At 50.9% G+C, this 26,756-nt stretch overlaps 11 protein-coding genes across 11 annotated transcripts; 6 read left to right on the top strand and 5 right to left on the bottom strand.

The window, feature by feature from the left end:
* Nucleotides 1-452: 452 nt before the first annotated feature.
* Nucleotides 453-2,257, top strand: N7481_009377 (Ygr210 GTPase family protein; the record flags this gene model as incomplete). The annotated part of the gene is made up of 10 exons (XM_057268596.1): nt 453-488; nt 533-599; nt 663-672; nt 757-1,119; nt 1,180-1,211; nt 1,270-1,481; nt 1,537-1,742; nt 1,802-1,981; nt 2,032-2,152; nt 2,231-2,257. The coding sequence occupies 10 exons, from the start codon at nt 453-455 to the stop codon at nt 2,255-2,257; spliced, it is 1,254 nt and encodes a 417-aa protein (XP_057119273.1).
* A 179-nt stretch (nt 2,258-2,436) lies between these two features.
* Nucleotides 2,437-2,917, bottom strand: N7481_009378 (uncharacterized protein; the record flags this gene model as incomplete). Its single annotated transcript, XM_057268597.1, has 2 exons — nt 2,437-2,448; nt 2,516-2,917. The coding sequence occupies 2 exons, from the start codon at nt 2,915-2,917 to the stop codon at nt 2,437-2,439; spliced, it is 414 nt and encodes a 137-aa protein (XP_057119274.1).
* A 1,720-nt stretch (nt 2,918-4,637) lies between these two features.
* On the top strand, nt 4,638-6,354 carry N7481_009379 (SET domain-containing protein; the record flags this gene model as incomplete). Its single annotated transcript, XM_057268598.1, has 4 exons — nt 4,638-4,928; nt 4,987-5,504; nt 5,601-6,183; nt 6,271-6,354. 4 exons carry the CDS (start codon nt 4,638-4,640, stop codon nt 6,352-6,354), a joined length of 1,476 nt encoding a protein of 491 aa, XP_057119275.1.
* A 2,033-nt stretch (nt 6,355-8,387) lies between these two features.
* Nucleotides 8,388-11,273, top strand: facB (C6 transcription factor FacB/Cat8; the record flags this gene model as incomplete). Its single annotated transcript, XM_057268599.1, has 5 exons — nt 8,388-8,889; nt 8,949-9,259; nt 9,312-9,592; nt 9,643-10,000; nt 10,062-11,273. 5 exons carry the CDS (start codon nt 8,388-8,390, stop codon nt 11,271-11,273), a joined length of 2,664 nt encoding a protein of 887 aa, XP_057119276.1.
* A 1,022-nt stretch (nt 11,274-12,295) lies between these two features.
* On the top strand, nt 12,296-14,154 carry N7481_009381 (sugar porter family MFS transporter; the record flags this gene model as incomplete). Its single annotated transcript, XM_057268600.1, has 3 exons — nt 12,296-12,628; nt 12,691-12,947; nt 13,008-14,154. The coding sequence occupies 3 exons, from the start codon at nt 12,296-12,298 to the stop codon at nt 14,152-14,154; spliced, it is 1,737 nt and encodes a 578-aa protein (XP_057119277.1).
* A 251-nt stretch (nt 14,155-14,405) lies between these two features.
* N7481_009382 (putative phenol 2-monooxygenase) lies at nt 14,406-16,676 on the bottom strand (the record flags this gene model as incomplete). The annotated part of the gene is made up of 5 exons (XM_057268601.1): nt 14,406-15,616; nt 15,686-15,720; nt 15,795-16,282; nt 16,356-16,569; nt 16,621-16,676. The coding sequence occupies 5 exons, from the start codon at nt 16,674-16,676 to the stop codon at nt 14,406-14,408; spliced, it is 2,004 nt and encodes a 667-aa protein (XP_057119278.1).
* Nucleotides 16,677-18,527: 1,851 nt separating this feature from the next.
* On the top strand, nt 18,528-21,037 carry tktA (transketolase tktA; the record flags this gene model as incomplete). Its single annotated transcript, XM_057268602.1, has 6 exons — nt 18,528-18,581; nt 18,720-18,862; nt 18,993-19,077; nt 19,152-19,446; nt 19,507-20,870; nt 20,924-21,037. The coding sequence occupies 6 exons, from the start codon at nt 18,528-18,530 to the stop codon at nt 21,035-21,037; spliced, it is 2,055 nt and encodes a 684-aa protein (XP_057119279.1).
* A 193-nt stretch (nt 21,038-21,230) lies between these two features.
* Nucleotides 21,231-22,367, bottom strand: N7481_009384 (uncharacterized protein; the record flags this gene model as incomplete). The annotated part of the gene is made up of 1 exon (XM_057268603.1): nt 21,231-22,367. The coding sequence occupies one exon, from the start codon at nt 22,365-22,367 to the stop codon at nt 21,231-21,233; it is 1,137 nt and encodes a 378-aa protein (XP_057119280.1).
* A 557-nt stretch (nt 22,368-22,924) lies between these two features.
* Nucleotides 22,925-24,251, bottom strand: N7481_009385 (spermidine synthase; the record flags this gene model as incomplete). Its single annotated transcript, XM_057268604.1, has 3 exons — nt 22,925-23,205; nt 23,481-24,050; nt 24,221-24,251. The coding sequence occupies 3 exons, from the start codon at nt 24,249-24,251 to the stop codon at nt 22,925-22,927; spliced, it is 882 nt and encodes a 293-aa protein (XP_057119281.1).
* A 721-nt stretch (nt 24,252-24,972) lies between these two features.
* On the bottom strand, nt 24,973-25,548 carry N7481_009386 (ubiquinol--cytochrome-c reductase subunit 8; the record flags this gene model as incomplete). Its single annotated transcript, XM_057268605.1, has 3 exons — nt 24,973-25,154; nt 25,333-25,358; nt 25,517-25,548. 3 exons carry the CDS (start codon nt 25,546-25,548, stop codon nt 24,973-24,975), a joined length of 240 nt encoding a protein of 79 aa, XP_057119282.1.
* Nucleotides 25,549-25,785: 237 nt separating this feature from the next.
* phb1 (prohibitin subunit PHB1) lies at nt 25,786-26,706 on the top strand (the record flags this gene model as incomplete). The annotated part of the gene is made up of 2 exons (XM_057268606.1): nt 25,786-26,106; nt 26,188-26,706. 2 exons carry the CDS (start codon nt 25,786-25,788, stop codon nt 26,704-26,706), a joined length of 840 nt encoding a protein of 279 aa, XP_057119283.1.
* Between the last annotated feature and the right edge of the window lie 50 nt (nt 26,707-26,756).

The raw sequence follows: 26,756 nt of genomic DNA on the forward strand, positions 1-26,756 counted from the left end.
TCACCGGAAGATTTCATGATTGGCAAAATTGATCACTTTGATGTAACGAGTAGTAGGAATAGACATCACAGGTCTCAACCAGAAACACTGTTCTCGTCCTCTACGAGACAATTTAGCAGAAAACACTACCGTTACTGTGTGCACCTTGGATTTATATGAACTTATGCGCTAATGTGGTCTCAATTTCGATCTTAATCTATTTTCAATCCTATCTGGTTCATCCTCTTCAGTTGTATACTACAGGCTGTCGGCGACCAAAAGGGGAGGCGGTGGGTGCTCTGTGGTATTGTTGAGGGGCCCTGTAATTAGTAGTTACCGCCTTCTGCTTTTGAATGGCAGAAAATGATTCTTATCGCAACTCCGAAGTCTTCCAATCGCTTGGCTTGTGCAGGCAGTCAAGAGGTTTTAATTGTTTGTTGTTTTGGTTTCTACGCCAGTCGGAATATCTCAAGATGCCCCGTGATCCCTTAATTGGCCTAGTTGGCAAGGTTCGTCGTCCCATGCCCAAATCGTGACCCCGCTAACCATGGAGGGGGCACAGCCGTCGAGTGGGAAATCTACAACATTGAACAGTTTGACCGATGCTACTTCAAAAGTCGGTAAGTACATGCTCGTTGTGGTATTTCTATGATCGACCTTACTAATTTCAATTCGTCCTCTAGGCAATTTCCCGTACGTCCACCTTTTATTGCTCGAGCTAGAACGAACACACCGGAGTATCGAACAAACCTTGCGCTAACGATTGACGCTCGCCAGCTTCACAACCATTGATCCCCAGCGAGCCATTGGATACCTGCAGATCGATTGCCCCTGTCAAAGACATGGTATTTCCGACCGCTGTCAACCAAACTATGGCGCCTGCCACGAAGGAAGACGTTCCGTTCCGATTGAATTGCTAGATGTCGCCGGACTTGTTCCTGGAGCGCATCAAGGTCGCGGGTTGGGAAACAAATTCTTGGATGACTTGCGTCATGCGGATGCGCTGATCCACGTGGTGGATGTGAGCGGTACCACAGATGCAGAAGGCAAGGCTACTCGAGGATATGATCCCTCCGTGGATATTGAGTGGTTATACTCCGAGATCGTGCGCTGGGTCCTGGGTAATTTGATGGAGAAATGGTGAGTCTGGAGCCATGGATGGATGCTACTAGAAACGGCTGTTCTAACAGGTAATTTCAGGGGATCAATCAAGCGGAGACACGTCGCAACGAGTCAGTATAATGTTTTCAAGGAATATGCCTCATGCCTCAATTACTAACATATATATAGAGGCGAACCCTGTCGACACATTACAAGGTCAATTTTCAGGATACGGAAGTACCCACTCCGTTGTCGCTCGTTGTTTAGACAAGCTTGCTATGAAGGAACCTCTCGAGCACTGGTCCAATGAGACCGTGGAGCTTGTGGTTAAGACATTTATCAACGAAAAGTTCCCCACGGTGTATGCTTTGAACAAAATCGATCACCCTGATGCAGATAAGGTCCGATTTCTTGTTACCTATTCTTGGGATCCGCCAGTGCTAACCGAAGCCATAGAATGTGAGCAAGATCGCCAAAATGCAAGATCCCCAGAGCATCGTGCTTTGCTCGGCCATATCAGAAGTCTTCCTCAGACGGTTAGCAAAACAACAATATGTCAAATACGTTGAAGGAAGTGAGTTTGTGGACACGCGGGAAGATTTGATCGAGATGGGCGAACCAGATGGTGGAGGTCTGAAGGAGATGGACGAAAAGTTGAAAACGTGAGTTCGCAAACTCCCTGGCAGATAATGCTCCCTACTAACCAATTTTAACAATAAAGCCGGGTGGAGAACCTGAAAGATATGGTGTTGTATCGATTCGGTTCGACCGGAGTCGTGCAATGTCTTTCTCGTGCTGCTGAGCTACTGGGTCTTGTACCAATCTTCCCCGTGCGAAACCTCCAGACCTTTAGCTCGGGGTCAGGATCAGCGGTATTCCGCGATTGTGTCCTAGTCAAGAAGTAAGTGTCGTGTTGGCTCTTCTGTCCGAGTACCTGCTGACAATAAGCAGAAACAGTACAGTGGGTGATGTAGCCAGAAAGGTCATGGGAGATGTGCCTATTTCCTATATTGAAGGAGTCGGTGGTACTCGAGTATCAGAGGACGACATTGTCGCTGTTGGGAAACACGATGTAAGTATTTATTACTGGTTTCTGTATCAGAAGATCCACTGGACGGACATATTGATACTAATCACCATTTTCTCGCAGATCCTATCATTCAAGGTCGGCCGGTGAAGCAATTACTATATACCTATTCATGAAATACAACAATTTTAGAAGCACGGACACGCGCTCCGATAATGCGGCAATGATCTGCCGGTTTTGAAGTACAGAGTAGATCGCAATACCACTATTTATGAGTGCTAATTCAGCCCAATATGGATCCAAGAGACATGAACTTCCAAGGTTGATAATTAACCGCCCTTCTGAAACCAAAAATTAGGTCAATACTTTGACAATATGTTTTGTCGGGAAATAGTAGTAGGAACTCACTCGAGCTCGCTCGTCATTCATTCCGATGATGGGCTCTGGTGCAGCAGGGTGTTCTCTTTTGGCCTTTGCAGCATGCTTGCTCCCACCTCTTTCTGTTGTCGCTCCAGACTTTGAGTCATCCGCGATCCCTTCATTGGCCTCCCTCTCCTCCAACCCGCTGGCTACTGCTGCGGCTCCTGGATCACTCGTGTCTCCTTTCTTCGCCCGCTGGACAGAACCGTCCTTGATATCGTCACTCCGTCCACTAGACTGTGTGTAACTTTGAGATCGGACGCAGAACCAGGTGGTAGTATCTGATGGCCTCCGATTCAGAGTCCTCAGCTGCCACCGGCAGTGTGGTGCCAGTGCCAGTGGCAGATGTAATCGATTTCCATGGAGATATATATTCCAAAGTCGTAACATTTCGAGTTGAATATTTATTCAGCACGACTCGGACGATCGTGTTGTGCTTAACAGTGCCCAAGTGCTCAACCGTGAAAACCCTGTTCTTAAAAGAAAGAGAGATTTCAATCAAGTTGATTGAACCTTGGGATGTGCATCTAAAGCCGAATTTGTGACTGGCAGATGACAAGCTGGTTATGACGTCAAATACTGTAATAACATCCCAGGGAGGCCAGGACAGGCTGGGAGTTAATATGCATACTGCACACACACAGAAGATTATTTCCTGGACCCATCGCCAGGGACTTAGCGTAGACCAATCATGAAGCGGGTCATTAAAGAGACATTGTAGAATGCACATCCATATTCTACTAAATAATATCACAGGATACGTACTTTCGACGGGGCTCATGGAAAATTATAGCAAAACCCGCCCCACTCGTATTATGGGGCGGGGCAGTAGTTAATAATCAGGTAACTAGCGGTTGGTCTAGTTATGTACTCCGTACATAACTCAGCTCAATTATATACTATCTGAATTCAGTAGTAGATATATAATCGGTTACACAATGAGTTACGCTAGCTGAATATGCGAGACTGCTGACTTCGTACTTCGCCTTGTCCCAACATGTAAAGCTTAGACGGTATACAAAGGCCAGTCGATGGTATGCTAGACCTCATCACAATTCATTCTTTTACCACTTGCCAATAATCTACGCTCCACCTTATCGTTTGCCACAGGCTCTCAGGTGCTTCTGAATAGAGACTTGCAGCCACAAATATGCAATTTACTCTACTCATTTTGGCATTTACTGTTGGTGGTTCGATGGCCGCTCCACAGTTAACCAAGACCCAGAAAGGGAGGCCCAAGCCGCTAGGTATTCTTGTATAACGAATTGCCCAGGAGAATGTGTTTGGGATAGTCTTGAGTGCTACCACGAACCAGAGGTAAGTAACGGAAGTCCAACAAGATATATGACCAGACATATAAGGAGCTAACCAGTTCTCTAATAAAAAGAAATAGGGCTGTCAAAAATGTGGAGTTGATATTCAACGTGAACCTTCGGAAAAAGAACGTTGTCATTTTGAAGATGATCAGAATTGTCTTGAGAAGAGCACAGTTGTAAGTTATGAAACCTATCAAAAATGATGACTGCCCAGTGACCAGCTGACGGGTACTATGTCCTGTAATTCTGCCACCAGAATGAGGATACGATACATCCACCACTATGTTACTTCCAATATAATTTAATTTACCTGCATTCCTCATATTGCCACTGGTACATACTAGTGTCGCTGGAGCCTCCGATGCAGAGTTCGTGTGCCAGCTGAACTGTGGAGACCAATAGGTAGGGTGGGTATGGAGGTGTTGAATGTATTTAATGTACAAGTGAATACCTATTTGAAAAGAGATCAAGACCTATAAATTGAAGAGTAGGATATGATTGAGAACTTGAACTATTTCCAAGGTTTTGATGGGCATTAAAGCATGGACCTAAACATATAACAGTACTATCTGATATGTTCAGGTCCTAATTTGGATTAGCGTTGTGCACCTGCCCGCGCCTCCCGAGTCCGCGGGCGCGCCGATGTTAACACCGCGAAGTGCTATCTTCAAGTTGTTATTGTCACAAAGCAACGCATCATCGAAGAGAAAAACTTGACGAAGGATCTTTGTGATCGAAGCCTTTCATTTTTTTTACCTAAAACCCTACCGAATTCCCCCTCCCCCTTTGGCGCGATGAGGCGGGAATATCTTCCGCTTCAGTCCCTCCCGGCCTGGGCTAGGCTGAATGGGATTGTCACGAATGGCGTTGCTTTTCAGAATCTAAGCTCCTCAGTGAGTGATACCGATAGGGGAAATGCGATCGTGGCAACAGAAGAAACGTCTAGCCATGAATCCGATTCTCTTCCACAGGTTCTCCTCCGAGTCCCGCGAGACCTGGTACTATCATTGGAAACGGTGCAGGACTATTCGAAATCCGATCAAGATTTTCGGGAAGTGCTTGAGGCTTGTGGTGGATTTGGAAGGGTTTGTTTCCTCTTCGTTCCCCATGCAATTGGATGCAACCTGTACTAACAAGCAACAGACGACCAGAGGGGCAATCATGTTATTCCTCTTGGTTCAGATCACACATTCCAGCCCCGACACGAAGCGTCAGGTGGGGATGTCTAGCCCATGGTCTGAGTATATCAAATTCTTTCCACCATCATTCCCGCTGCCTACATGCTATAGTGATGAGGAACAGCAATTGCTGAGGGGAACATCGCTCGCTGCGGTCATCGAGGCCAAGATTTCCACACTAGAGCTGGAATTCAGGCGTTTACGCCAGTGCACGGAGAACATCCCATGGTGTCGACAAGTTTGGTGGGAGGAGGGAACGGGCAGTTTAACCGAGGATGATTGGAAATATGTTGACGCTGCCTATCGGTCGCGTATGGTCGACTTGCCGGGTAGTGGACATGCAATGGTTCCCTGTGTCGACATGGCCAACCATGTCTCTGGATCAGATGTGCGGGCGCTGTATGATGCAGACCCCGAGGGCAATGCAATTTTGCAGCTGCGTTGGGGTAAGACCATGCGCCCGGGAGAAGAGGTGACGATATCGTGAGTTCTTCTACATTGGCACCCGTCTGGCTATTTACTGTTTTGCTTTGACTTGCACAATATGGAGCTTTTCTGATATTGCTGGCTCTATTCTAGTTATGGCGATGAAAAGCCCGCATCTGAGATGATATTCTCCTATGGGTTCCTTGAGAGCGACAGGACCGAAGAAAGCCAAGTGCTCTTGGATATGCGCGTGCCAAAGGATGACCCTTTGGAATTTGCCAAAAACTTCATGTGTAGCGAAACGCCGGGAATCCGTTTGTCGATAGTCTCTGATGCTGAATCATCGAGCCATATATCCTGGGACAGTCCCCTCGTCTGGTTGGCATGTGTGAACGAAGAAGACGGTCTTCATATTAAAATGAGCCAGACTCATGATGGGACGGCAAAGTTGGAAACTACCTGGAAGGAAGAGACCCTCACGTCACCTCATCACCTCCGAGAACTTCTCGCCGCTGATCCATCTTGGGAGATCTTTCAACTCCGAGCTGTTGTGTTGCTGCTGGAAAAGCTCGAGACACAGCTTTCCCATGCCAGAGAAATGAACGAGATTGTGGAAAATATGCACGAGGAAATGATCCAGACACTTTTCCGCCCTGAGATCTTCAGTTTGGTATCTCGATTGAGGAAACTTGAAGGAACGCTGTTCGAAAAAGCCGTCATAGACCTGGAGAAACAGGTGAGTGAATTACTTGCAACATTTCCCAGCCTCCCTTCGAACAGTACTATCCTCTGGTGAATGTTGCGCGCTAACTGCCAAATTTAGAAAACCGAATTGATGAACTCAGAAACGGTCGTTAATTATTTGTTCCAACAGTCTCAATCGGAGGAGGTCGAAGACTTTTCATGACATAACTATGAACACAGAGAGAGGCAAGAAACTTGACAAGAGACGAGAGCATCACAAGGACGATCCCCGCAAGATCTCTCAGGAAGCTAGACTCGCCCTTCAATAGCGTTCATCTAGTTCAAACACTATGTATTCAATACGGAGAAGACACGCCACTAGGACAAGTTTGAGTGAGAACAGGCCCCAATAAAAAGACCTCTCTGCCAATGAGGCGAGGCTAAATGGCGCTATGACGTGGGCCGTGGGTTCTTTGGGCTTTTTTCAATACATAGTCGGCGGGGCCTAGAGAGGACTGATCTACGAAGTACGAAGGACGGAGGTTGGAAGACCTTCACCCCAGCTCCAGCTTCATTTGCGGAGTCTCCAGAGATGCGCAACCCTTGCCAATCCATGGCAAAATATGGTGTGGGGTTCTCCAAGGAAACTTTGGAGATTTATTCCATTCTCTTCCATTCGCACGCTGCTGCAAGCAGCGCATGCATACGCGTATGTAGAACAGGCTCGATCACGACCTGTTTGTGACCGGGGCTCCTTATGAGCTTGAATGGGCTCGGGTGAAACATCGGCAGTGAGAAGTGAACGGAATAGGAAACAGTAAATATTCAAGTTCCAGTTGCTGGACCCTGCAGGAGCGTGAAGAAGGCAAACCCGGCAGCGGCGGATGCGGGCGCAAGTGGAGTCGATGAGCATCAAACACCAACATGAACCGTGGTTCTGGGAGTCTCGCAGTTCTCTCGGTCAAAACTCGCTGTACTTCGTAGCGATCCCTGGAAACTCTCCTAATCATTTCACAACCATTGGCGCCCAGGTTCTCCAGTTCCCCAGTACCCCGGTGCCGTTGCCAACTTGCCATCCTCCACGGGGATTTCACTGCTGAAACAAGATCGGATGATCATCTTGAACACAAACCGGTCGGGGGAGCGGGGGTTCGCCACGATATGCGCCATGCCACAAATGCGACCATTAACCGCTCGCGTTAGTGCCGATGATCGGGGACAGACAGAGGGACAGAGGGGTCTGTGACAAGGACAAGAGGCGTGCCGTGTGTGACACGGAGGTCCGTCTCTAGATCATCCGTTCCCCTTTTTTGGAGTCGCACACGGCGTCATGTTCCTAAGCTTGAGAGAGCAAAGCTGGGGGCAAATGTTGAAATGAATTGAAACTGAACCATGGATTGATGCCGATCGGATGCCTGTGGGTTTTCGTGTGTCCAGAGTCAGACACACTTCTCTGTATGTTCTCTGTATGGGACCGGGGAGGATTTTCGGATGCGGCAGCGCTAGATGGCTATGCGGATCCGAGAGACTCCGGGGGCTGGTTACTTTACCTTTACGAATGACGAAGGGGTTCGATTTATTCCGCGCTGTTCTCGTCTGGCCAGTTGATGGGTAGTCTACGATACCCCGGTGACCACATCGTTGAGGATCAGGATCATATGTAGCCAAGGCGCGCGAGTGTGGAGTCTGGGGACCTCGGGAGATCTATCATGATCATTTGCTGGAGATCTGGAGAAGCAGATGCCTAGTACAGAGAGCATGTGCTCCGTATACTCTAAACTTGGGACAACATACTCGTACAAATCCATGAGAATACGGGGTAGACGGTCCCTCTGGACGGTAGATACCCGGTCGATCACCTCCGAAGCCCATACCCACCATCCGCACTCATACCGATGGGGAAATGATACCAAAAAAAAGGAGACAATTAACCTTTACGTTGACGGAGATTGCCCCCACCACGGAGCAGACGAATCCTGACACTCGTAACCTCACTGGATTGGGCGGTTCGGCGGGTCGGCATCGTCTTTCTCCACGCTAACTGACTCAGCCGTGAATCCCCCCCTCTCCCCTTCGCTATTCTTCTGTCCTTCTGTCCCTGTGAGGCAAATCTCGATTCTACACATCCTATCCTATCCGTCTTGTTCGACTGTCGAATTCGAACCCCCCTCTTACATTCGTCCTATCGCGACACCCGTCCGAACACCACCCAACAACTCTACCGCGGCGGCCGATGTGCCCGTCTGCCCACACACGATGCCTGGTATCCTGCCCATGAAAGTGATCAAGGTCGGTGGCACCGGCACCTCAAGTCGAATCGCCCAAGCCTGTGACCGATGCCGAAGCAAGAAAATCCGCTGCGATGGCGTTCGTCCCTGCTGTACACAATGCGCCAACGTCGGTTTCGAATGTCGAACGAGCGATAAATTGAGCCGCAGGGCTTTCCCTCGTGGTTACACCGAGTCTCTCGAGGAGCGTGTGCGAGCTCTCGAAACAGAAGTCAAGGATTTGAAGGATTTGCTGGATGAAAAGGACGAGAAGATCGACGTGCTGTCCAGGATACATTCCTTTTCGCCTCCGTCACAGAGAGCTGCCTCGGCTCGCTCGCCGACAGCGTCAGCATCAGCATCAGCGCCCACGCCGAATAAATCCCCTAGCTCGGATGCCTCGGAGGGAGTTGTTCATGTCGCACGGACTACTGCACACCCATCTCCCGAGAATCCCTCTACGGCCCTTTCTAGTACCCATGGCTTTGCTGGTATGTTTGAAATAGTTTACGATACTGTCGGAATGAGACCAAGATCTAACATGAGACAGATGTATTTACCAATAAACTTGTCAGCCAAGAGAAGGCGACATCCAAGATTCCCACTCAGACACTAACGAAACTGTCGCCTCCGGTATCTCGGGGATCTTCGGGAGCCGTCAGAACTCCCCCGCGGCTATTGTCCGATCAGCTCATCAATATTTTCTTCCAAGAATGGGCACCGCTTTACCCAGTGGTGCACAGACCGACTATCCTTAAGGCATATGAGCAATATCTGAATAAACCCGACTCTTTGAAACAAGATTTGCCTGGCTTGGCTCAGTTAAATCTGATTTTCGGAATCGCGAATCTCTCGTCCAATGTAAGTCCTGCAAATCTGCACGTCTTAAGAGACGAATGCTAAATAATCACAGTCGAGAACCACTCAAGACCCCATTTTCTTCGAAGAGAACTGGACTAGTACCCTCGATACGTTCATGGGCGAATCATCTATTGGTGCCCTGCAGTGTTTTGTCCTGGCTCAAATGTATTGCATGACAAAGGGTGACTATAAGAGTCTCCTTCGCTATCGTGCTTTGGCTGTGGACATTTGCCATCAGCTGGGGCTGTACGAGTCCCAGCTGAATGTGACATCAAACCGACTTGAAACAGAAACTCGGAAGAAGGTGTTTTGGTGCCAATATGTCTTGGACCGGTATGCATTCGCCTGCAATAAAAGTCATCGATCCTTGCTGACAGTGTTAGATTTTCTTCTGCCTTGACTGGCATGCCCATCCTATTGCGCGAGTCTGATATCCAGACCGAATACCCCGTCGATGTGGATGATGAGAATGTCACAGAATCTGGATTCCTGCCAACCCTCCCTGGCGAATCTACTCGCCTCTCGAGCGCTCTAGCGCTTTTTAATGTGTCGCGTATTCTCACAAAAGCCTTGGAAGACCTTTATCCATCACGATCTAGCTACGACATGTATATGTCGAAGATGCGCGCTGTGTCAGGACAGCTGGACGAGTGGCTCAAAATGCTGCCTGCCCATCTCCGCCTCGAGTTCTCTCAAGATAAGCCTAGCACCAACGTCACAAGCAGCAGGTCTCCTCTATTGGTTAGTACCAGCCTAACTCTCAACTTCCTTTCTATTGGCTTTTGATGCTAACCGCCTCTAGTCGCTCGTTTACTATTTTATCCGATCGTTGATCCACCGCCCTGCTGTGTGCTTCGCGGAGGAGAACTTGCGCTCCCCATCAATTTTGGCCATGTCCGATTCTTCGAAGCATATCATCCAAATTCTGCAGTTACTGGATGAGCGACGACTTTGTCTCTCTGTCAGCATCAACCGGAAGGAATTGGTGTTCCTTTCGGGACTAGGACTGCTATGGCAAACACTCAGCCTGAAACGGGACAGCAAACTGTTGAAAGACAGCCAGAAGCTGCTCGCTAATGTCGTAGAGCAACTCGAGCAGGAATCGCCTGTGGCAGCCTCTGAGTTTACTTCGCTTGCCAGTACCTTGGTCTTCCTCGACACGAAAGCGCGAGGAGTCGCGCAACCTGGCAAGGCTTCCCAAGAAATGGTGGCGCCGACTCAAAAGCCATCCAGGTCACCGAAAAGGCAACTCCAGTATTTGAAGTCTCGTCTCACGTCGAACGTCAATCGTGAGGAATCTCCCAAGCAGGCTGCATCTCGTCGAAACACTATTTCCGGTGCTAGCCCTCCGCTTGGGGCCCAAGCCCTTCGATCTCCGAGCTGGACCAGTCTCCCTCCTCAACAAGATCAGTTCTCTTCGTCTCAATACCCCATCGAGCACGGACGTGCCTCTCTAGATCTTGGATCGGACCCTCGCCTCACATCCTCGACTTTGGGTTATGATTACCAACGGGCGATGTCGACTTCAACCGCATCGGATGTTACTAGTGGCACGAATGGTGCCATCACCATGGCGGATTGGGAATACGTGCTGAGCGATATGGATCGCGGATATTCCAATATTTTCACCGGTATCTACGGAGGAAGAGAATGCGGCGAAGACCCGGGCCCATTCGCCTCAATCACGGCAGAGTACGCGCAAAAACAAAATGACAGTACCCTGTCGATCCCCCAGCCAGTGACGGATGTGCATGACCTGTCTCCTAAGGCATGGTCTTCGAGCAGCGGCGATTTCGCCCCGTGTCAAGACCATGTTGCGCAGAGTGTTTTGAGCTACTCTGGTGAGAGCATGGGAAGTGCCGAGGATGCAAATCTACATCACTTTGGCGATGCTCCGGCACATCCGGATGATCTTGGTCTGATTGACCCCTTCCAGGCTATTGCCATGCCGGTCGAGGGCGAACTTGATGAATTTTCTTTAGTCAATGGCTGGGATCGACGGCTGGCCGTCTGATTTTTTAGGATGCCTCGAAATTGAGTCGTTCTCCTAACGGAGGACAGAATGATCTTCTTCTTTTATGCGATATGATGATACCTTGGTGGAGTTTCAATATCTTCTTTTGGATGGATTTGGAGTTGGCTGCTATCTTATTTCCTTGGACATATATCACCTGAATAGTATTCAAAATGCACATTTTCTTGATACCTAACCATGCTTTTTCCCGCTTACATGACTCCTTCCACCGGACTCACTCCTTCCGCATGCAGCCTCACAAGACACTTCTGAGCAATGAATGATTCAAGTTGCCCAGGTGCACTGAAACACTTCCGGGGCATCCCTAGGAACTATCTCCTGGAGACTCAGGTCATAGACAGGAACGTGGCGGAACATCCGTCACCACGCCGGCCGAACCAGCGGATTGGGGGGGGGGGTGCTACCGAGGCTCTTAATCACCGATCTCACCACTTACGATGAAGACCCAGGAAGCCGTAGAAACCGCCACCCAGAATCTATCCCATCACGCGGCACCCACACCTTTCACGCCACCCCTACTCGTGGCCATGAGGTCTAGTTTCGCTAAATGTGTGGATGTCATGGTCTCAACCATGGACGAACCCCTCCAAATAGGCAGACCTTTACAGACCTGCCAAATGCGCTTCCCCACTTCCCCGGATTCTCGCTCATACGATCAGTCCGTACGGAGATGGCCGCCGGCCGTGGAATAGCACCGACGAGGGGTTCTACAAATGAACGAGTCATCATCTCCCCAATCAGTCCAATCGAACGATTTACCTCCAAGGAGAGCGCCAAGGTCCAAGAAATCAGGAATCCCCAGCTATGCGCAGCCACATGCGTATCGCTACCAAACCTGGTCCTTGGATTTCCTATAGCTGGGTGAGGTATTAAAGGGAAGATCCCGCCTTTTTGACAATCTTTTTCAATTATACACTGTTTATCTTCGCTTTACAATACATCGTTCAGATTAAGATATTGGGTTCAATCTTCCAGACTTGTCTTGATAGACATCCGACATCATGAACTTGAAGAACATGTTCCAAAAACGGCCACAGGATCATGATACCGACCACCAGCCGCCGAGAGAATCTGTCGGGGAATCAGTCTCCACCGTTGATCGCGAGAAAGCCCTTAATAGTAGCGATGTCGTCGATACACCTATCCCACTACTCACCTGGCGCTCCTTGGTGATGGGCCTTTTCGTGTCCATGGGTGGATTTGTGTTCGGCTACGATACTGGCCAAATCTCCGGTTTCCTGGAGATGCCCGACTTCCTTCAACGATTTGGGCAATTGGGATCCGACGGGACATATCACTTTAGCAACGTGCGCTCTGGCCTCATTGTTGGCTTGGTAAGTGTGCTTTGCTTGAAATGACTTGCTAAGAAGAGGCTTGATGCTTACTTTTATGACAGCTTTCCATTGGTACTTTGATTGGGGCTTTAGTCGCTGCACCTATTTCTGATCGTACGGGACGGAAGTGGTCTATCAGTGGTTGGTGTGTCATTCTATGTGCTGGTATCACTGTTCAAATATCGTCTCCTGTCGGGAAGTGGTACCAAGTCGCCCTGGGTCGTTGGACCGCAGGGTTGGGTGTTGGCGCATTATCTTTGCTTGTCCCTATGTATCAAGCAGAGTCTGGCCCTAGACACATCCGAGGATCACTGATCAGGTATGTATAGATCTGACATGTCACTAGCCAGTCTATCTTGCTCACACCATACCAATATAGTACATACCAACTCTTCATCACCTTGGGAATTTTTGTCGCAAACTGCATTAATTTCGGAACCGAAGCTCGCAATGATACCGGCTCATGGCGCATCCCTATGGGTATCACCTATTTATGGGCCCTGATCCTCGGAATCGGCATGGCATTTTTCCCAGAAAGCCCTCGTTATGACTACCGACATGGGAAAGTAGAAAAGGCCATCACCACCCTTTCGAAGATCTACGGAGTACCACGCAACCACCGGGCTATGAAGATCGAATTCGACGAAATCAAGCAAAAGTACGACGAGGAAGTTCGCAATGGCAAAGCCACCTGGGTCCAGCTCTTCAAAGCACCAACAATGGCCAGACGCGTTGCTGTCGGAGTCGCTCTACAAGCGCTACAGCAACTGACTGGCGCCAACTACTTCTTCTACTACGGAACCACCGTTTTCAAGGGCGCTGGTATTCCAAACAGCTACGTCACACAGATGATTCTAGGCGGTGTCAATTTCGGAACTACCTTCCTGGGTCTGTATCTGATTGAGCATTACGGTCGACGTCGGTCTCTGATCGCAGGTGCTCTGTGGATGTTTGTGTGCTTCATGATCTTCGCTTCCGTGGGCCACTTCTCTCTTGATCAACAATTCCCCGAGCGCACCAAGTCAGCCGGTGTAGCCATGGTTGTCTTCGCCTGCCTCTTCATTCTCGGCTTCGCGAGTACATGGGGTCCAATGGTGTGGACGATTATTGCAGAGCTTTATCCCTCGCAGTACCGAGCGCGCGCTATGTCCCTCGCCACGGCATCTAACTGGCTCTGGAATTTCCTTCTGGCCTTCTTCACGCCGTTTATTGTTAGTGCGATCGACTTCCGTTTTGGATACGTCTTTGCTGGATGCCTCTTCCTCGCTGCTGGATTGGTCTATTTCGCTGTTATTGAGGGCCAGGGCCGAACCCTCGAGGAGATTGATACCATGTATCTCATGAAGGTCAAGCCCTGGAAGAGCTCTAAGTTCGAATTCCCGGCTGACCCAAATGTTATGCGTGGGTCTTTTGATAAGGCCTCGGGGGCTGGTTCGGCGGCTCATGTTGAGCCGACTGGTGGTGTCCAAGAGGAGGTGCCTACGATCCTGGAGACTCGTGCCACAGGTGCCGGAGAAGAGTTGTAGTTTTACTTTCCATTTATTTTTTGTTTTATGCACGTTTTGATATGTATTTTTAGTGCTACTAGTATTTTCTATCTCTTTTCATTTTGCCTCGTTTTTTCTAGGTCTTAAGGGAAGACATGGTCTTTTTGGGTGCAGACTTTTAATACAATGATATACGTGTATCTAGTCTTGAGGAAATCTTTGCCAAGTTCGAAGCAGGTTCAGAAATGAGGTCTATTTTCCCTTAAACTCATAACTACGGATCAAATTCCCTAGATTTCAGGTGTTGGCATCTTGATAAGCACACCATCTAAGTAGTCAGTCATATCCTTCACCTCCTCCAACTCACCCACCCACCCAATATACTGATCCGGTCGAAGAACAAGCATTGCACCTCGCGTCCTATCAACTCCCCATTTCTCGTACCCCTCACCTCCACAGTGCGGGTCCCAAGTACAAGAATTATCACACCAAATATCATCGTATCCCCAGCCCATGACAGGGTCGAATGGACGAAAGATTTCCGGGAAATCAAAGAACTCCACCTCCTTCCACGGGGCACTATGTATAGTAACGACCTGGATCTGATCCTTCCTTCCCGGAATAGGGACGTAGCGATGCAAAGGAGAAACCCTCGTCTTATCCTCTGCCGACAAGAACCTACCAAGAGCCTCCACCCGTTTCTTCTGCTCCTCAACCCGAACATCACCAGCCAGAACAATAATTCTGTAGGAACCATCACTTTCGAGCAATCTAGTCGTCCACCTCGAATTACCCTCCGCCTGGTTGCGCAACTTAATCGGCGAAATCCGTTCTCCAGGAATCAAATTCCGCGCAGCCTCAGGACCTTCCTCCTCCGAGACTTTCCAAACAAGCGGACTAGCAGGGTAATAAGTTCTCAAACCGTCCGCGAAATCCATATATTTCTCCACGACATGAACCATTCGATCCGCCTTATCAGGTGCCGCGGGTCCATCTGCACCCGTTGTCTCCGTAAACTCGTCCGACCAGAGTCTATCGAATTCAAGCAACATTTCTGCCAACGGATGTCGCTCGGCATTATACGTATCCAAGATAGCAGGATTCGCCGCACCGACTGCAACCATGGCTAACTTCCATCCAATATTGAACCCGTCCTGCATACTCATATTCATACCCAGTCCTACCTTAGGTGAATGTGTATGGACCGCATCGCCGGCAAGGAAGATACGGTTTCCCTTGTTGAATGCTGGGGCGACGCGCTGACCCACTTGGTATGCGGTCCACCAGTCGCAGATCTGGAAGTCGAAGGTGTAGGGGCTCATTATTGCTTGCACGCGGGATTTGATCATTTCGAGTGTTATTGCTGAGCGGTCGAAACGGTTGGTTGAGGTGCTGTCGACTATTTGGACGGGGACATAGAGTCTAACCAGTCTTCTTTCGCGAGGAATGACTAGGATTGTTCCGGAAGAATGCGTTATTGTTCCCAGGCGACGCATGTCCGCTGGTGAGATGAGATGGACAATATATCAACTAGCTGGGGGGCGTTATCTGATAATGGGGAGGTACCTACGGAAGTTGGAGAGAGGGACAACATCAATGACTCCCCTGCCAACATCATTTATTTTAAGATCTTGGTTTAAATGGACGGCATGGAGATGTAAGATTCGGACTGGACATACCATATGTGCTCTGAGCTTGACCCCTCCAGTGGGATATTCACCTGCTTCCGGGTCCAACTATGAGCGCCATCACAGCCGATAATGAATTTTGCTTTCACGATATCTGTCTTGGTCTGACGGAGTCGACTTTTCTGTATTAGTTCCTCCCAGTCATCAGGTAGTAAGCTCCCTCTACCTTGTCCATTGGCCGGCTGTGATCCAGATCCATCTGTAGAGATATGACCCGGATTCGCCTCTTCATCACTCAAAGTGCGAAGCTTAACTGTGATCGGGTAGGCATCGAGGTCCTTTTCAATTTCCTCATCATATTCAAAAGACTCGGCGATGATTCCCCTCTCCACTTCAAGATCTGAGTATTTGCGAATTGTATCAATGAGGAATCTCTCGATGCGTCCTTGGTTTAGTAGCATGTTGTGATTATTCGACTCGTTGATCTTTGAACTGCAATGAGGACCTTGTCTGGTCAGTTTGCCGGCTTCATCTGGCACCTTTATACTTCATCAGCTAGGTTCTGCATTCCGTGAATCCCTCAGTTATTCAAGTCAATGAAGAATTACAAACCCAAAAATTAGCCTCAACAGCCACATGGCCTTCGTGGATAACACGATGCTGGAACCCCATGCTATCGAATATCTCCAGGGTCCTAGGGCGTAAACCATCGGCCTGGCCAGTGAAGACTTTTGTGCCTCTCTTGTCGATTATTCGAGCTTTTACACCACAAACCGCCATCCAGTATGCCGCCATTAGGCCGGCCGGCCCTGCGCCGATGATGAGCCTGGGACAGTATGAGTTGGATTTTTATCTTTTATTAGATCAACGTGCTTACACATCTGTCTGAGACTCAACAGCTTGGACCTTTTCGCCCGCGATAGTGTGACCCATGATGAAATACAGATATTTACTGACGACAGTATGGAGATGGAATTTTTTTTAAAATGTATATGAATGTTCTGGGTTTCTTTGGCACTACAGTGGGGGTTGTATTCCTTATATTTTGCACCATCCTGGCTATATTCTGCGCGGTATATTAAGAGTGTGTAACCCGTTCTACAGGGTTGACGGTGTTGCATGCTGCCAAATGCCCAATCAGTCCTATCTCTGCATGCTGACTCCCTGGCCCCGCCACCTGATGCAAGTTTTTGTTGAAATAGATGTTCTTTGCATGACTGAGACGAGGCAGGCCGGGGGCGGGGTATGACAAGGGGTAAGGGTATAGGAGGAATCATTTTCTATAATATCCCGTCGCTTATTAGATCTTGAAGAAATCAGATTATTCTCCGGAGTAGTTTAGTCCGTCGATGGATCTTAGTTTCCGAACGGGTATTTTCAAAACCCGGATGAGTCCACTCTTTGCTCCACTTAATGGGTCAGATGAACGAAATGAAGGGCAGTGGTGATTATTATTATGGGCGTCGCGGGTGATTATGAGAGCAGAGATGGATAAATTTGGTCTGGAACCCGAGCGTGGACGGAACCAGTAGGTGCAGAGCCAGCGTTTAACTATTTCGGATGTTTGTATAACCTAGCGGGGCCCGTCTGGATCGGCAGCTGTTCGCCTTACCTGAATCAACCGGCATTGAGGCCCCATCCTAGTCCAACGATTGAGCCAGTGGTTACACGAGGCACGGACGAATCGAGTACGATTGTTCTTCATCTATCAAGCTTACCCCTGCATATAAAGATGCCCACGTACACCAATTGCAGCGAATGGCACGATGGAGGTACAATAATTGAAGTTCAAGTTCTGAGAATCTGATCATCCGAAAATCTGAGTCAGCGTGGGGGCTACGCTGCTTCTGGTACACCGAGCAATGGCAATGGACCTCCCGCAATGCCCGGTGGAGATGCCAGGATTTTCTCTTGGTGATTAATTCCGGCGGCTGCACGCTGCACGCTGCAGCGGATTGACCTGGGGATCGGATCGACCTAATTAGGGAAAACCGAAAGAGATCATCGATATCCGCGTGGCAGTTGGGTATATACGGAGTGCATACTCGGTACAGTAGGATGATGGGAGGTCGGCTACGGCTAATTTGGCTGCAGGTCGGAGCAGGGTCCTCCGGGTGGTTCCCGGTGTGTACGAGTAGAAGCTGGTGGACATGGCAGAACCAACGGTTGGGAAAGCTGGCAGGCCCGGTTCCAGTCTATTGTGGCCCGCGTTGCCATGCTGATTGCACGAATGTTGTGTCGTTGAGGATCTCAGTGCTCCGGAGGGAGTATAGTGCTAGGGAGTACTATACTAGTAATAATAGTAGTAGTAGTAGTAGTACTTTATATGCGAGTAGTGATTTTGATGCCGTGCCCCTCGCTGAGTCAGCTAGTGCATGATGCAACCATTCGAGATAGTCAGAATAGACAGTAGATGGGAATATTGCCTGGTAGATGATAGAGCAGAAGTCAAATGGAAGTACCAGTAAGCACCAATAGGCAGAGGTGACTGGAGTCGGGAAGGAAGAGGAATCCGTCATTGGAGCAGAGTCCCCCTACAGAAGTACCTCCCTCTCTGTACTCTGCTGCACTCTGCTGCTGCTGTTCTGCCCCACCGACATCATACCCCACCAACAAATACATTCCCCCCCTCCTCCTCCTCGCCTCCCACCTTCTCTCTTCCCTCCTCATCTCCCTTTTCTACCCCAATTGTCTTTTTTAAATGTGAGTCTCGGATCCAGCAACTTCAGTTCCTACTGCTCTTGTTACTCTTGCTAATCTATTTGCCCTCCAGAATCTGCCATCATGGGTTACTCTGATCTGGACAAGTTGGCCATCAACACCATCCGTGTTCTCGCGGTATGTTTCCCCCCTCCCATGCTTTCCCGGAAGGTTTTTCATGTGCAATTGGATCCCCTCCGATAAGCACCATGCGCTGGCTGCAACTCTGCTGCTCCTACAAAGCTCTACTAGACCATAACTAACCTGGTTTCACAGGTTGATGCCACCTCCAAGGCCAACTCGGGCCACCCCGGTGCCCCCATGGGCATGGCCCCGGTCTCCCACGTTCTGTTCAACAAGTTCATGAACTTCAACCCCAAGAACCCCGACTGGGCCAACCGTGATCGTTTCGTTCTCTCGTATGTCTAATCGCCTTGATCTCTCATCCCCCCCGAGAGGTCAATCAATTACCAACTCCGCCGCTCCCCGGCGGCTTCCCCCGCTTCTCAAGGCAGGATAGAACGGCCCTAACTAATTTCCATCCAACAGCAACGGCCACGGCTGCATGCTGCAGTATGCTCTGCTGCACCTCTTCGGCTACGCCCTCTCCATGGACGACCTGAAGAGCTTCCGTGTACGTCATCCACATGCATCTTTCCGTGGCGTTGCGCCACCCCACTGGACGTCTTACTGACTCTTGCCTCGCAGCAAATCGACAGCATCTGCCCCGGTCACCCCGAGTCTCACGATACCCCCGGTATTGAGGTTACCACTGGTCCTCTGGGTCAGGGTTTCTCCAACGCTGTTGGTCTGGCCATTGCCCAGGCCCACTCCGCAGGTGTCTACAACAAGTCCGGCTTCGACCTCTTCAACAACTACACTTACACCTTCTTCGGTGATGGCTGCGCTATGGAAGGCATCGCCTCCGAGGCCGCCTCCATGGCTGGTCACCTTAAGCTGGGTAACCTCATTGCCATCTACGACGACAACCACATTTCCATTGGTGAGAATCGATCCGACTACCTCCGCCTACAACGAGATCGAAGCTAACACTATTCCCTAGATGGTGACACCAAGTGCGCCTTCACTGAGGACGTCATGAAGCGCTTCGAGGCCTACGGCTGGCACACCGAGTGGGTCAAGGACGGTGACAACGACCTCCAGGCCATTGAGGATGCTATCCGCAAGTGCCAGCAGGTCACTGACAAGCCCTCCGTTATCAAGCTGACCACCACCATCGGTTTCGGCTCCAAGCTGGCCGGTACTGGCGGTGTTCACGGTAACCCCCTCAAGGCCGATGATGCCCAGCAAGTCAAGGCCCAGTTCGGCTTCGACCCCAACCAGAGCTTCGTCGTCCCCCAGCAGGTCTACGACCTCTACAACCAGCACGCCGCTGATGGTGCTGCCAAGGAGCAGGAGTGGAACCAGCTCTTCCAGAAGTACCAGCAGGCTCACCCCACCGAGGGTGCTGACCTGGCCCGCCGTCTGTCTGGCAAGCTCCCCGAGGGTTGGGAGAAGAGCCTCCCCACCTACAAGTCCACTGACGCCGCTGTTGCTTCTCGCAAGCTGTCCGAGGCCGTCCTGGAGAGCATCCACGATGTCATCCCCGAGCTGCTGTCCGGCTCTGCTGATCTGACTGGCTCCAACAACACCCGCTGGAAGAACGCCGTTGACTTCCAGCCTCCCCAGTATGGCATTGGTGAGTGGTCTGGCCGCTATCTCCGCTACGGTGTTCGTGAGCACGCCATGGCTGCTGTCATGAACGGTCTCGCCGCCTACGGCACCGTCATCCCCGCCGGTGGTACTTTCCTGAACTTCGTCTCCTACGCCGCCGGTGCCGTCCGTCTGTCGGCTCTGTCCCGCGTCCGTGTCATCCACGTCGCTACCCACGACTCCATTGGTCTGGGTGAGGATGGCCCTACTCACCAGCCTATTGAGACCCTGGCTCACTTCCGTGCCCTGCCTAACTGCATGGTCTGGCGCCCGGCCGACGGTAACGAGACCAGCGCCGCCTACTACATGGCTCTGACCTCCAAGCACACTCCCTCCATTCTGGCCCTGACCCGCCAGAACCTGCCCCAGCTGGAGCTGTCCACCATCGAGAATGGTATCAAGGGTGGTTACGTCGCCGTCGACACCCCCAACGCTGCCGTCACCCTCATCTCCACCGGTTCCGAGGTCAGCATCTGTATCGAGGCTGCTGAGTACCTCCAGAAGAACCACGGCGTTGCTGCCCGTGTTGTCTCCGTTCCTTGCTTCGAGGTCTTCGATTCTCAGGACAAGGCCTACCGCCTCCAGGTTCTGCCCGACGGCATCCCCGTTCTGTCCGTCGAGGCCTGCTCCACCATGGGTTGGGAGCGTTACTCTCACGAGCAGTTCGGTCTCAACCGCTTCGGTGCCTCCGGCCCCTACAAGCAGGTTTACGAGGTATGTGTTTTAGAAGCCCTCTATATCTGGCATTTGATACTAACTCTTCACAGAAATTCGAGTTCACCCCCGCTGGTATCTCCAAGCGCGCTATTGCCACTATTGACTTCTACAAGGGCCACACCGTGCGCTCTCCCATCAACCGTGCTTTCCAGCAGATTCTGTAAGGAACGAGATATGTCAAAATGTTTTTGCTTTTTAGTCAAGGTGCGACAGCCCTTAGACACGATATTTCAAGAAGACAATAGAGCGATGTTTGTCACAGTTCATTCTCGTATGCAATTGTAGTTGTGCACTTTGCACCTGTAGGATCGATCTATATTCACGTGGGCACTGGAGCTTAACTTTCGGCAATACATTCTAGCACTGTTCCTTCTGCAGCGCAAGAACATTTCTCAGCATGGCTTCTTTCTTCGCCCGTGTCTCAGCCGTCGTCGAAGGACCATACGCCTCCTCCGTCTGACGAACCACCTCCGCTCTCCATTTCAACTTCTCCTTCTCCTTCTCCAAAACATTCCCATCGACCCCAGCCTGCTGTCTCTCCGCCTCAGTAAGAATATCAACCTGCCCCAACTGACCCCAAACACCCTGCACAGTCGGCGCCAACTTCTGCAAAAAGGCGCCAATCCCACCCTCCCCACCACCAGCATGATAGCTCTCAAAAATACCACTCCCAGCCCATCGCGGCCCCAAACTAGAAGTAACAATCGAGTCCAAATCCCGCGCTGAAACAACCCCTTCGCCAACCAAATACGAAGCTTCCCGCAACAGCGCAAAGGCAAGTCTATTCCCCACGAACCCGGGGATCTCCTTGCGCAGAATAACAGGTCGGTAGTGCTGCACGAATTGGCCCGTGTCACCCTTCATCTCCTCTCTTTCTAGTTCTGAAGAAACAGCAGCAGCAGCAGCAGCAGAAGAAGAACCAGGCAGAGTCTTCGACGGACCAGGCGTATTCTCAAAATAGGTTCTCACAAAATCCACCCGCTCCGACCTCGTCACTGGACTAGGAACAATTTCCACCAGCGGCATGATATGCGGTGGATTAAACGGGTGCGCAACGAGTAATCTCTCCGCAACCTCAGCCGGGCACTTCTCCGCCTGAGCCGAGGGTAAGATTCCCGAAGAACTACTCCAAAGATGCGCATTGGCGGCTGCGTACTGAGCAACCTCGGTCCAGAGCGCTTGTTTCGAGTCTGTCTTTTCGGGACTTTGTTCTTGGATGATGGTTGCTTTTTCGACGGCGGCGGCGAGGGTAGGTGCTATGACTAGTCGGGATGTTGATATTAGGTGTGTTATTGGGTCTTCCGAGCCGTCTACTCCGGTAGTAGTAGTAGGATCTAGGAAGGCGGGGAGTTGACTGCGGAGTTGTGAATCGAAGTCTGGGCGTGGGTCGTAGATTGTTACTCGTGTGTCGGGTCGGCGGAGGTGCATGGCTACCATTGATAGACCGATTGTTCCTGCGCCTAAGATGGCGATGTGGTGCGTGTATTCCGGCATGACTGGGGGTCCACTGGTGCTGTTAGGAATTAAGAAGTTGGTGTAAAAGGGAAGAACGAAGTTTGGGGTCCATGGGGTTCAGTTCAGGGCGGGGAATGCGGGGATCCGAGGTTGTCCCAATCTGGAAGTATACCATCCACACGCAATATTGCCAGCCTCCAACCACAGAGATATGCTAGTGAGTATGCTCTGAGACGTATCAGACTTTCTAGATTTGACTGTAGCTGAAGATATATGTGCGGGTTAATATCGCTGAGCGTCCTGATACTACTAGTCGCATATAGAGAGAGAGAGGTGAGAGCCAGAGAGATTCCATGGATTATAGTACTCAAATTTCGGATGAAGAGGCACTAATATTACTACTATTCCAAGGTCAGTAGGAACAAGTACCTGATAGGGCCCATCAGCACGACCTCGCTACCAGTGCCTCCGAAAGCACCCAAATTCGAGTTATCATTGATACACTACACAAACACAATATGGAGAACGAAATTCATTCATCATGATATAATTCATAACTCTAACTTTTCAGAGCAAGCCCATCTAAAGGAGACCATTTAGTTGTTCAGAGCCTTGCGAGCGAAGTTAGGCAGGACAAAGCTGGCGCGGTGGATCTCCTTGTTGTAGTAGCGGCACAGACGCTCCTCCTCCTCGGGGGACCAGGAGCGGAGGGGCTCCTTGACGTTGCGGGTGGCGTCCTTGCAGCAGACCATGAAGCCGATCTGGCCGGAGGGGTAGGTGGGGATGGTGGTGTAGGCGTACTCGGCGATAGGGAAGACCTCGTTGCAGGACTTCTTCAGGTCGGCGATGAGAGAGAGGTGGAGCCATTGGTTCTCGGCTGTGTAGAAGAAGGCACAGTTCCGCGAAACCGAGCCCAAAGCGGGTTGGTTGCGGTGGTGGTGCGAGAAGGTTAGCCTGGGTTCTTTGTGGGGTGGGAATAATAAAAGAAGCAGAGATAGAAAGCAGATTGCAAAAGAACATGCAAAATAGAGAAAAATAGAGAAGAAGAAGAAGAGAGACAGGAGAACGCATTGAAGAATTGGGGCAGTGGAAAGAATGGGGATAGAAGATGGGTAATATGTAACGAAACAATGCAAAGGAAAGGCAACGAACAACCTTGGGTGGTGATGACACCGCCATCGCGGAGGGCATCGTTGAGAAGCTCGAAGTAGGGCTTCTGGAAGAGAGACTCGGCGGGACCCTCGGGGTCGGAGGAGTCGGTGATGATAACATCGAACTCGTTCTTGTGGGTCTTGAGGAACTCGAAACCGTCACCGACGTACTCGTGGGCGTTGGGGTGCTCGAAGCCGACGGCCATGCCGGGCAGGTACTTCTTGGAGAGACGGATGACAGCCTCATCAATGTCGCAAAGAGTGGCGGACTTGACGGACTCGTGCTTAACGACCTCGCGCAGGACACCACCGTCACCACCGCCGATGACGAGAACCTTCTCGGGGTTGGGGTGGGAGTTCAGGGCCAGGTGGGCGATCATCTCCTGGTAAGAGAACTCATCGCGCTCGGTGCACTGGATGACGTTGTCCAGAACGAGGACGGTGCCGTAGTCGCTGGAGTCGAAGATCAGGACGTCCTGGTACTTGGACTTCTCGTGGTGCAGGATACGGTCAACCTTGAGGCTCATGGCCTGGCCGGGCCACATGCCGGACTTCTCGGAGAACCAGCCATCTATAGCCAGGGAAAGAATTGGAGGTCAGTAAGCTATTCAATTGATCGAGGTGAGGTGTATAGGTCCTCAGAGGGGCAAGGTGGGATGAAGATGCGGATGGTGGGGTAGCAGCAGGTAAGATCAATAGATCAATTCGGAGTTTCGAAAGGAGATATGAGATATAACATACCCTGGATAGTGGGGTGAGTGATCTCGCTCATTATGAAGGATGAAGAAAAACGACGAGGGAGGGATCTAGAGAGACGTAAAGGTAAAGATAGAGAGGGAAGAAGAAGTGAACGTAACATGCGAAGAAAAGAAGGGCCTGGCGGAAGTTTGGCTGTTTTGGGCCGCGAATATTTTTTTGCACTGGTTTGAGTGGGGCAACTTCTCACTTGTTTGACCTGAAGAGGCCAACCATCGAGCTATCAGCTAACAGAAATTGGCTTTCGGACGGGTTGACCAGTTGACCAGTTGGTGCTAGCCCAGTTGGCCATTTCTGCCCAGTCCAGTCCAGTCCAGTCCAGTTGGTGCGCTGCCTTCCGGGAGTGGAGTTGAGGCATTTCGGCCAATCGATCTCCCTCAAATCCCGCTGACCTTCACATTTACCTCCAATACACACCTAAATTCTACACAAACACTCAATGGACAAAGGAAAAGCTAAGTGGTTGATTGCTTTCTACTGTACAAATGATACAGCTGCGCCGGACTCTACCGCGCGACTTCCGACTTCCGACTTCCGACTTCCGGTATAACCCAATAATTCCATTCATTTCCCAGGCATCCCCTCAATTTCCATTGTAACGCATAAAAGAAGACGAATTTACTCAGAGTCACCCTCAAGCATGCGGCCGGGCTTGGACTGCAGGTAGTGGTTGCTGCGGATACAGTCAGTATAACATACTACAACATTTTCACGGCCCCCCTCCTGTGAGATATATCTTACCGCTCAACGGCCCAGTTCAGGGCAGCGTAGGCAATGACGAAGGGAGGAACAACGTAGAGGACCTGTCCGCGGAAACGACGGAAAGTGTTGAAGATGGCGGCGTGGAAAGCACCGGCGAAGGGGCGCTGACGGTTGGAGGAGAGGGCATAGGTGGCGATGCGCTGGGGGGTAGGGCAGCCTGAAGAGGTCGTGGGTCAGTATTGACGAGTTCAATTTGCGATTGGATCAGTCGATCAGTCGGTTAATCGATCGATCCAGTCCCCATCCCGTCATCTATATCGGGGAATGGTCGTGGTGGTGATCGCATCTCGTGGTTGCGGGATCGGGGATTCAAGGGAAAGTGACTGCGAACGTACCGAACTCGCCCCAGGTGCCAATGTAACTATTCGATATGGTTAGCATATATTCATATATGATCTTTTTGGCAAGAGCTAGTCGCGTGAAGACAGAGTCTCCCTTCTCTAAGGCCAGCGGGTGCGTCCGGGCGGCACACACATCCCCAGCTGCCAGGGGACTCGGGGGCGAATTTAGGGGACTCACTGGCCGGTCTTAGGATTGACGGAACCACCCATAGTGAAATAGGAATATCGCGCGAAGAGAAGGTGGTGAGGAGAGAGGAGAGAGGTGGTGGATAGAGGTTGAAAAAGGATAGCAGGACAGGATAGGCTCGGGTGAAGTTGGGGGGAGGCCTGGGACTGCCACACTAAACCCAATCGGGTTCGGCCATCCAACTTCGTCTTTTCTGGGCAGCTCAACTACCACCTCACTCACCTCCATCCCCCCCCCCCCTCTATTCTCCCCCCATCGCCATGGCCAACGCCCTCTATAACATTTACCGGCTGGCTGGCCCTGTCGCCGCCGGTGCAATTCTTTGGAACTCCTCCATCTACGATGTCCGTGGAGGCACTCGCGCCGTCATCTTCGATCGCTTGTCCGGTGTCCAGGATACCGTTGTCAACGAAGGCACCCACTTCTTGATTCCCTGGCTGCAGCGGGCTATTGTCTACGACGTGCGCACGAAGCCCCGCAACATCTCCACAACAACCGGAAGTAAGGATTTGCAGATGGTCAGCTTGACGCTGCGTGTGCTGCACCGTCCGGAGGTGCCGAAGCTGCCGCAGATCTACCAGGTATGATGAGCTGAACCACCACCCCCGATCTAAGCATCGCGGCATCTATCACAGTATCTAACATAGCACCCATCCGAATAGTCATACGGTACCGATTACGATGAGCGTGTTCTCCCCTCCATCGGTAACGAAGTCCTCAAGGCCATCGTCGCCCAGTTCGACGCCGCCGAGCTTATCACACAACGTGAAGCCGTCTCCAACCGTATCCGTACCGACCTTCTCAAGCGCGCCGGCCAGTTCAACATCGCTCTGGAGGATGTCTCCATCACCCACATGACCTTCGGAAAGGAGTTCACCCGCGCCGTCGAGCAGAAGCAGATCGCCCAGCAGGATGCTGAGCGGGCACGATTCATTGTTGAGCGTGCCGAGCAGGAGCGTCAAGCCAACGTTATCCGCGCTGAGGGTGAAGCCGAGAGTGCCGACATTATCAGCAAGGCCGTCGCTAAGGCCGGTACTGGTCTGATCGAGATCCGCCGCATCGACGCTAGCCGTGAGATCGCCCAGACTCTGGCCAACAACCCCAACGTCACATATCTGCCTGGCGGCGAGGGCAAGGAGGGCGGCAAGAGCACTAGCCTTCTCCTGGGTCTCCGGAGCTGAAAAGAGCAATAGGGCCTGGATGAGGAGGAATTAAGGATTTGAAGGGCGGT

The sequence above is a fragment of the Penicillium waksmanii genome (genome assembly GCF_028829765.1).
Source record: "Penicillium waksmanii strain IBT 27052 chromosome Unknown utg000008l:1.0-5622682.0:1.0-5626561.0, whole genome shotgun sequence".
In the NCBI taxonomy this organism is placed as follows: Eukaryota; Fungi; Ascomycota; class Eurotiomycetes; order Eurotiales; family Aspergillaceae; genus Penicillium; species Penicillium waksmanii.